Raw genomic sequence first — 10,646 nt, forward strand, 5'->3', positions numbered from 1 at the left:
GTGTGACTGTACCTTTCACACGTGTGTGTGTGTGTGTTTGTGTGTGTGTGTGTGTGTGTGTGTGTTAGCAGACTGTGGGCCTTGGGGGGGTTATGCTGGAGCCGCCCGTGCCCAGCGAGGCTGACGAGGAGGAGGACGGCATGGCAGACCTGGACCCCGAGGTGACAGGGCTGATCTGGAGTCAGGACCTGCGCGTGCAGGAGGTGCAGCGTCTACTGCAGAGCTCGCGGCCCGTCCGTGTCAACGTGTCCCAGCTGCCTGAGGTCAGCGATCACGAGTACATCGAGGAGAAGGAGAACAAGTGAGCACACACACACACACACACACACACACACACACACACACACACACACACACACAGACTTTCAAACACACATACTTTCTCACACAGACACAAAAACACTCACACACTCACACACTCACACACTCACACACTCACACACTCACACACTCACACACTCTCACACTCTCACACACACACACACACACACACACACACACACACACACACACAGGATTAAAGATCTCCGCCATTGTTCTGGATTTCCGGCCTGGGGCCATTTTTATTTTGGAACTGACACTGGCTCAGTAAAGTGTCCGCTCAGTAATGCACATGACCTATCTACTCTGAAAAAGCACTGCAATGAATGGGCTATTACACTTTCATATATATATCAGAGATCTTTTGGATTGGCAATCCAAGTTTAAAAGACTTTTGAAAGGTGTGTTGGATTGGCTTTTCTTTATGGCTTGGAAAGTTGTGCTAGGACTTGGATGCAATTACTAGACTATGGTTTCCGAGGAGGCGAGTAGATAATACATTGTTCCCTTATTGGGACCTTTCAAGTTAACGCGAGGATTCATATTTAAAAATGATTAGATTTGGTGTTCTTGTATTTTTGAAACGGGTCACGATATGCCACAGTTGTCATCTATCATGTTTTTAACTGTTATACCACAAACATATATTCCATATTTTAGCCTGGAACTGTAACCTAGGTATCCAATCAAATTCTGTCGTCATCAACATATAAAGTCACGCGCACAAGATGTAGTGTGTTTTGGTGAAGAATGGAAATGAATATATCGGCAAGCGGCAATTAGGGGGCAAATCAGCCCAGCAGGACATAGTTGCCATGGAAACCTGATGCCATGAGGTCAAGGGCATGTCTGTTAGTACTCACAGCAACACATTTGACGAGATATGAACTTACTTCCTGTTTGGTGGCTTTGCTGCCGATTTTGATTGCCTTTAACTGACAAACGTTTCAACATTTTAAAATGAATTTGATAACTTCAGGCACAGAACTTTTCCTTGCTTTAAACCCTGATAAATACACACACACTATCACATACACACGCATGCATACACACACACACACACACGCACGCATGCATACACACAGACACACACACATACATACACACCCACACACACATAGATACATATATACACACACACACATACATATACATACATATACACACTCTCATATACACACATGCTTACATACACACACTTGCATACATAAACGCATGCACACACATAAACACGCACACAATCAGAAGTGCATGCACAATTAGCTATGCATACATTCATTGACACATGCACACACTTTCTCACAATCACTGAGTCTACCGCTTCACTGCAAATTTCAGTACACAGGTCGAGAAAGTAAAAGTGCTGTGCTGCTAGGGTTAGCCAAGTCATGCACAGTCAGAAGTCATATCTTCTGGTTCAGTTTTGCAGAAATGCAGATTTGGATGGTTAACACAGTTCACCAGTAGTGAGCCGCCACCTTTGTAATGAGTCGGCTCATAGTTTCTTGACTCTCATAACTCCCTCAACGTTGAATGAATCCAACTGTAATATTATAGATTTGTAAGGTACAGTGAGTTAATATATTTATTAATATATTCCCACCTGAATTATTACTCCCTCTTCTGTTAATGCTCCATCTTATTTTCTTATCTGACCCTTGTAAATGTGTTTGAATGTATTTGGATATAAATGTATATACATTTATTTGAATTGAGATTTTTTTAAACACATGCTGATGGACAATGTGGTGATGGTCTTGTACATGCTGTGAAATGATACATTTGATGCATTATGTCCATATGATCTGTTCTGTCTTTAATAGGCTCCTGCTGTTGTGCCAACGTACCATGGCACTGCCCGTTGGCAGAGGGCTCTTCACACTCTTTTCCTATCGGCCCGTGCCTACCGAGCCCTTGCCCGTGCCAAAGCTCAACCTCACAGGTATGGTACTCCGCTTACAGGGTGGAAAATTTACATATTTTTTAGGGGGCAATTTTTGCCCCCACTTACTGAAATCCAGGGGCATTTCACAAAAAATTGGGGGCACTTTTAGAAACTTGTGAAAAACATTTGACCTTTGTTCAAAATAATAAACACACTTATTTAGGCTTAAAGCAGCAATACGGAATTCTGTTCCAAAACAAGTACGCTAACTACCTAAAAGGAATGCAAAAACCTTGTAACCACCACCAACATCCCAGCTGACACTGATAGAAGCTTGCCAACACACTAACTGGTGTCTTTTTGCAGTATACCTGGCATGTCATGCATGTGAAAGCTTTTCTTCCATTTTTGCAGGGTGTTCCAGCCAGTTAGACAGAACTACATAGGGCATATCTTGGATGGCTAGTGGGAAGGTCTTGATCTGTCCATCACATGACCATATGCGATCAAAATTAATTAGACTAGAGGATGGTACCAAAACTAGTTGCCTATAAAACCACACCTCAAAAAGTGTCAAATTGATGCATAGTGTTACTTTAAAGTATATGAACAATTGTCATCAAATGGCAATAATAAGACTATTAGGCATTAATCTACAAATTCAAAGTGTTTTCTTAGATTTTTTGAACAAAAACCAAACTGACAACGTAAATTAGACAATCATATTCACGTTTATTCTTATTTCTTTGTGGTTAAGAGTTGTTATTACTACATTTCATTATTCACCTATTAACAATCGTTTTTTTCTTTCTTTTTTATAATAATAACACATTATATTTATGGATTTGTGTGTTACCTTTAATCATGTTGTACCTACCATAGTAGGTCTACAGGAAATACAGTTAAGACTAGTAAGCTAGCTTGCAAGCAAGCCTTTGTAGCTAACGCACTATCAGAGATACAGTAGCTAACGTTAGCTAACTAACATTAAACTAGCTTAACCGAACTAAATCATTTCTAAAAGTATTATTACCAGTTATCATTCACCGTAGGCGATGGCGTGTTGCTTGGCGCCTGGTGACGAAAGGCCATGTATTTCTGTATGTTTTCGCTCCCCTTGATGAAGTCAGAAGAAAAATGTGCCTGTGCTGGATTGTCAATGACTTGGGCAACTCGTTGTCCACAAGTCCGACATGCCTTGAAAAAAATTATTATTACACAAAATTATGGGGTCATTTTTTGCCCCTCTCCTAGTAATTTTAGGGGCAAAACTATATTTCTTAGGGGCAGTTTTGCCCTTTGCCCTCGTGTATTTCCGACGCTGTCCGCTTATGGCTGACGCCATGTGTGCACACTCTGGTTTTTCCACTGTAAATGTAGGATCACATTTCTCTTCTCTTTGTACATCTCTGTGTTGAATAATGCTCTCGGCCATTATTGGGGAAGATGCTGCTGAGCTTATGCCAAATAAGGCTTCCTCCCCAGGGACTTGCTAATAATCCATTTAAACTTGAAGAAACATTTTCCATTCCACCTTACCTCGAGAGACCCCTGCATTTGTTGTTTGATTTTGTTGCCTTTTGTGACGCGTCAACCTCCCCCCCCGGCCATGCTCCAGAAGTGCCACATGAGAACCACCTAAAAGTCCGCTCTACATTCCACATGTGAGGGGCCCAGCCTGTAATTATGGCAAAAGCGTTTCTACTTGTGGCTCAGAGAAAAACACAGCTTTCATGAGCTCATCCACACTCTTGTCTGGTTGCCACATGAAGGCCTCACCATTACCATGAAGGAAACCAGACAAGAAAACAAAGGAACAACAAAACATGACTTCCATGTTCTGCAATCCACTGAGCCAGAGGGTTGGACTTGCCTTCAATGTTCCATTGGATATTTAGTGATTGGATATTTAGTGATGTCAAAAAAGGTTCTGCTCTAGCAGGGTTCGCCTATTAGCTCGGTTTCCATTCGACACCATTTGCATATTTGTATGCATTGAGGAAAATTCAGCGAAATAAATGTGTGCATGTTTCTATCAGCTGTGTTTTTTTGGAATTCAAAATGAACAATCTCCTTATCAGGAGAGGAGTTGTGAACAGCTTTAGGTTCAAAGGTTGAGGTTGTCAGGGGACTTTTAACGGAAACATGATGTAAAATAGAACCACGTTCATTCAACTTACACGAGTTTATGCAATTTTCACTTGGATATGTAGGTATGTTTGTTTGGCAAAACAAGTTCTTCACTCCTTCACTCTTATCTGTACTTTGATCCCATTGAAAATGTTGCTGTATATGTCTCCCAACCCCCCGTCCCCCCCCCCCGCCCCCCCTCCAGGCCGCGCCCCTCCTCGCAATACCATGGTGGACCTGAGCAGCGGCAACATCGACGTGCCGCCCAACATGACCAGCTGGGCCAGCTTCCACAACGGCGTTGCGGCCGGCCTGAAGATCGCCCCCGCCTCGCAGGTGGAGTCGGCCTGGATCGCCTACAACAAGCCCAAGAGCGCTGAACTGGCCAACGAATATGCAGGGTTCCTCATGGCCCTGGGCCTCAACGGACACCTCACCAAGCTGGCCACGCTCAACATCCACGATTACCTCACCAAGGTGAGTTCACGGTACACACACACATACTTGTCTGGTCACGCTCAACATCCATGACTACCTCACCAAGGTGAGTTCACGTCACACACACAAACACAAACTAATACTTGCCTGGTCATGCTCAATATCCATGACTACCTTACCAAGGTGAGTTCACGGCACACATACATATGCCTGGCCTCACTCAACATCCACGACTGCCTTACCAAGGTGAGCTCACAAACATATACACGACTACCTACATGAACATCACCAAGGGCAGCTCAAATAACACATATTAAACACAAATACACGCTCAACATCCATGACAACCTCACCAAGGTCAGCTCACAGTACGAAACACACACCTGGCATCCCTCAATGTCACGACCAATGTATACACCTGAGCCAGTCAACTGGCCAGCTTTAACATCCATGACTACTTCAGTAAGATGAGCTCACAACACAAAGACACATGCCCTTCCAACATTAGCATCCACGACACTACCTAGCCAAAGTGAGCTCACAGCAAAGACACATGCCTTCCCCACTTTCGCATCCATGACACTACCTCGCCGAGGTGACCTCACAACACAAATACACACGCCTGTGCCAGCTTTAACATCCATGGCTACCTCAGTGAGGTGAACCTCCCATACAAACATATACACCACCTTAGCATGCATGACATGAACTTAACTACTAAGTTGCTGAACTGAATTGCATTAGCCACCTCCAGTATTATATTATGAATTGAAGTAAGGTGTAGTTTTAAGTGGCTGTTCCACAGATGTAATGTACTGGCACTAGTGTCCCACTCTATCAATGTTTCCCTTGTAGACAGGCCAGTGTAGTGTAGGGGTTCAGGTCGGGTTAGGGCTAGGCTTAGGTTTAGGCTTAGGCTTCAGTATTGTATTATGACATGAACTTTAAGGCAGTTTTCTTTTTTTTGTGATTGGCAATTTTTATTGGCTTTTAAACATTTGTACAGGTTACCAGTCACAGGTCAAAAGCATGAACATGGCATAACCATCACACACATGTACACAAACATAGCGTAAGTTATGCATAAGTGCTTGAATACACTATATGTACCCACATTTAAGGCAGTTTTCTGTGGCAAACAGGCATATCAGCTCCCTGGCCAAAACAAAGACACAGAGCCTACTACTACTACTACTACTACTACTACTGCACTGACATGATTTCTCTCACAAGCGGGCGTGCTGCCCCACAGTAGTAAGTTGGAACTGAAGATCACACCTGCCTCTCTGTCAGGCTTCTCCTGAAACACAGGGTTTCTGACAATGATTGAGATGAGCCTTTCCATAAACAGCCAGTCCTCACACATGCAGCCTTATCAGATTGAGTCACCTTAACCGAGTGCAGCTATTTACTTTAACCAAGCACACCCACGCACTTCAACCAGACTGAATCACTAGAAGCACACCCATATACCAGTCTTCCCTCCTTTCAGTAAACCTATTTGTCATGCGTTTCACATCTACTCAGTCACTGCAACAGGACATACATACATTCACACACACACACACACATACACCCGCACACACACATTGCATTCTTTTTGCCACTCAATTGTCTCTCTAAGAGAAACAATTGGAGCATCGGTAAAAGTAATTCATAAATAAAATGTAGCCCCCACACCCCCTTTCCTCGCTTTATCTCTCTCTCTCTCTCGCTCTCTCTCTCTCTGTCTTCCTTCTTACGGATTCTCTCTGTGAAGTCTTTCTCAGCGTTGGATCTCATGTGCAATGTGCAGTTAGCCTGCCTACATCTTGCTGCCTTCATCCTGTTGTTTTTCTCACATGAAAGGCCCCCGACCGGCGTGTGGAGTTTCACTATGACTTTTCCAGGGCCGTGACGTGTGCACCACTTTCTCATTTCCAGTCAGGGCCCGAGTTGCCGGGCCTGTCTGTGGTCTCCAGCGTATCTCTCCTCTGCATCACCTCAGTCACCGGCACAACCCCAGGCCGATATGTTCACAGCATCAGGCTCTGGCTTTCTTTTTTTTCCACAGTCAAACCTCAAAGTGCCCAAGCTCTCTCTTCCTCATTAACAGACGGAGAACTGCGTGAGGTAGACAGCCTCGGGCTGCATGGCGCAGTGTCATTTCTCAGCACTGTAAAGGTCTATGTATATATACACAGAGGGACAAGAATTATGTGTTTTTGCTGGGCTTAAGTACAGGAGGGAGTCTGTTTTTATAGAGCTTCATGGTGGCCAGCAAAGCAGCTCTGTTTCTATTTCTAGAAGCTGTTTTTTTCACAGTACAGGTCCAACACCAAAATACATTGTGGTGCTTCTGCGTTTTTTTGGTCTCTGCAAGCTGACAACTTCAATACACATCTAGTCCATTTACTGGAACTGTGCCATTACACTGAGTTGTATCTACTGCTGATGTACAGTGTAATTCAAATGTTTGTGGTCTTACATCTCTTTCACTCTCTCTCTCTCTTTCTTTCTCTATCTCTCTTCTCACTCTGCCTATTTTTTTTGTATTGTGTGTGCTGTTTACCATTATACCCTGTTGCGACGCGTTTTTAGAATTATTAACGTTCGATATTTGAACACTTATGAACTAGTTTTTTGTTTTTTTTACCGTTTTTTGATTACACTTGCATATCAGTTCTCATACACGTCCTTCACAGGGGCACGAGATGACCAGCATCGGCCTGCTGCTTGGTGTTTCTGCTGCCAAGCTGGGCACCATGGACATGTCCATCACACGGCTGCTCAGCATCCATATCCCTGCACTGCTGCCGCCCACCTCCACTGAACTGGACGTGCCGCACAGCGTCCAGGTGGCCGCCGTGGTTGGCATCGGCCTCGTCTACCAGGGCACCGGCCACCGCCACAATGCAGAAGTGCTCCTTGCTGAGATAGGTCAGTAACACATCCGCATCCCTGTCAGGCACCTCTTCAAACATAGGGTTTCTCTAAGTGGTTGAGGTGAGCCTTCCTAGAAACAACCTTTCCTTGCACATACAGCCTTGAGACAATGGGCCATAGTTCATTGACAAGCAACGAGCAAAGTCTGCCGCACAACTAAGGCTATTGTGTGTGTGAGAGCACTGCACTGACCCACCCATGTTTGCATTTAGAATGTTGCTCTTGGCATTGAATTAGCTAAATGTTATTAAAGGGAATTTTTTGGGTCCATTTTTACTAGGGAAAAAATGATCAAAATCAGTCCAGTTAGAACGCTATAACCAGCCACCACAAAATGGCTATACAATGTTATCCCATGTGGAATGCATCTATGTCAAAGTAAAACCCTTTTTTCCACACTTATAATAACATTATGAGCCTGACGGGGGCGAAAACAAGCAGTTTACTCTGGCGCAGATGCTTGCTCCATGGGTTTGCACTGTATAACCACTTTGCGGTTGCCGGTTACAGAATTCTAACTCAATACTGGACCGATTTTGTTTGTTAATAGTCCTTTGTAAAAAAAAATGTGTCTAAAAAGATCTTAAAAAATAGGGCCCAGGTTGAAAAATCCCAAAGTTTTCCTTTAAAATAACTTTAGTTCATGTGCGGCAAACTTTGCATGTTTCAACTTGAACGTGTTTCAAGTTGCCCGTCAATGCAATTAGGTTCTATATAAATCAATACAATAGAATTTAATACAGCATTATCCACCACAATGCAGAAGTGCTGCCTACCGAGGTAGGTCAGTAATGTTACCAATAAACCAGGTTGGTCTGAACAGCACAGGACGGAGAGAGATTAGTTGGTTTATTTAATTTGATGATGCTAGCAGGAGAGATGTGGCTTTGTGACTGTTAAGGACACTAGGGTAAATGGTCGAAAGGGAAGACTATTGTAATGCAAGAGCATGCCTCTGCGAGAGGGAACTGAAAGTATTTTGCATACTCATTTGGTTACATCGAACCAGTCCTGATAACAAGCTGACTCGGCTTATTTTACACCTGTTGGCAGCAGCCATGCTTATTCACCTTATTCAAAATACCAACATACTGCTCAACTTCACAATGTAACTAGCATGTTTAATTAAATAATTTGCAGTGTTTTTATACCCAGTAGTAAGAGTGCCATTGGAGTATTAGCGATTAAACTGACTGGGTTAAGGGGTGTTTTTGTTTTCCTCCTACAGGACATACACACACACACCTGCACACACACATTGCATTCTTTTTGCCACTCATTTGTGTCCCTAAGAGAAAGAATTGGAGCATCGGTAAAAGTCATTCATAAATAAAATGGAGCCCCCACACGCCCTTTCCTCGCTTTCTCTCTCTCTCCCCGTCTTTCTTCTTACTGACTGGCTTAAGTGGTGTTTTGGTTTTCCTCCTACAGGTCGACCTCCTGGTCCAGAAATGGAGTATTGCACAGACCGAGAGTCCTACTCCCTCGCTGCTGGTCTGGCTCTCGGCATGGTGTGCCTTGGGGTGAGTGTGCTGAAGCCTGACCCACAAAATGGAAGACTGACTCTCTCTGTGTGTGCACTTATGTCTGATGGTCTGTCTCATTCTCCCCCTGGCCAAAATCCTTTGAACTGTGGCTATTGGTCTTCCTTTCTTGTTCTGAGTCATTTCTTTCTTGCCTTGATCTGGGATTGAGTGTGAAACCAGATAGACAGATACCAAGCACTCAACAAAGAGCAATTCAAGTGAAAAGCCACCATCCTAACTCATTAAGAACAGAATCTAGATTCAAAGAAGTCATGAAGGTTCCTTTAAGGCCCAGCATCAGCTGCTCTACCAGGAAATACTGAGTTATTTTGGCCTCGGTGTGTCAAAGAGCACGTTTAGAGCAACTGGAAATAATAGCTCTGTTGTACAGACAGGAAGTGTACGCCCTATTAAAAAGCCCTATTGAGCCTCCCTCTGACCTAGAGTCATTGTGGTGCACTCCAGCGTGCTGCATGGAGGCTCGGTGTCTATGTGAGCGGAAACAGGAATGACTCCCACGCCCTGATCAACGACTAAGGCCCAACCTGCCTCTCCCCACTCCTTCTCTCTCCAGCACGGCAGTAACCTGATCGGCATGACTGACCTGAACGTGCCCGAGCAGCTCTACCAGTACATGGTGGGAGGGCACCGCCGCACCCACGCCGGCATCAACAGGGAGAAGCACAAGTCTCCCAGCTACCAGATCAAGGTAACGCCACGCCACCAGCACAACTGCTGCCAGGTTCCCACCACAGTCGATCAGGTCCCACAATCCAATCAGTGACTTGGCCCAGTCACTGGTGGTGATGATTAAAGCTGCAGGGGAAAACAGCTTTCACTTTATAGCGTTTTTTTAATCCTCATTTTTTAAGGGTTATCTATGGCTTGTCAAGCTATGCATAAAGTAAAATAAAACAGTCAAATAAAATGAATCAATCAATCAGTAATGAGCAAAGCTAGTTCTTTGCATTTGCAGAACAGTCTGTAGGTTTACAGTTGTCCAATGATAAACTCAGTTTGAACTGTTCATACCATGTAATGTGATTATGCACATACTAGAATAAGGTAGTGGGTACTGACTTCCTCACAGACACCTTAAACCTTTCCTTCCCTCTCTCTCCTTCCTCTTATGAGAATGCTGAGCTCATTCGAATACTCAAGTCTTAACAATGTGTAAACTCCTAGGCTACATATAGAATTAAATTCAGGGTGCAACACTTTAAAAAAACCTGACATAACGTTATGTTACGGCGGTGCCATAGGAAGGCGACACGATCAACGTGGATGTGACCTGTCCTGGTGCCACCCTGGCTTTGGCCATGATCTACTTGAAAACAAACAACAGGTGAGTCTCACCTCAGCCAGTCACAATCCCCCCCCCCCCCCACTCCACCCCCCTTTCCTACCCATCTTGTAATCAT

General features: G+C 44.1%; 1 protein-coding gene across 2 annotated transcripts in view; it reads left to right on the forward strand.

The window, feature by feature from the left end:
* Positions 1-10,646, forward strand: part of anapc1 (anaphase promoting complex subunit 1) — a 47,055-nt gene that overhangs the window by 25,672 nt on the left and 10,737 nt on the right. Inside the window, exons 26-32 of one of the 2 annotated variants that reach the window (XM_080849038.1) lie at positions 69-301; positions 2,145-2,263; positions 4,542-4,813; positions 7,459-7,693; positions 9,131-9,222; positions 9,800-9,934; positions 10,488-10,570. In XM_080849038.1, the coding sequence (XP_080705164.1) occupies positions 69-301; positions 2,145-2,263; positions 4,542-4,813; positions 7,459-7,693; positions 9,131-9,222; positions 9,800-9,934; positions 10,488-10,570 (1,169 nt within the window). The remainder of the gene's footprint in view (positions 1-68; positions 302-2,144; positions 2,264-4,541; positions 4,814-7,458; positions 7,694-9,130; positions 9,223-9,799; positions 9,935-10,487; positions 10,571-10,646) is intronic. The other variant, XM_080849039.1, reaches the window with a different exon arrangement.

This window comes from Sprattus sprattus (genome assembly GCF_963457725.1).
Source record: "Sprattus sprattus genome assembly, chromosome: 12".
NCBI classification, from domain to species: domain Eukaryota; kingdom Metazoa; phylum Chordata; class Actinopteri; order Clupeiformes; family Clupeidae; genus Sprattus; species Sprattus sprattus.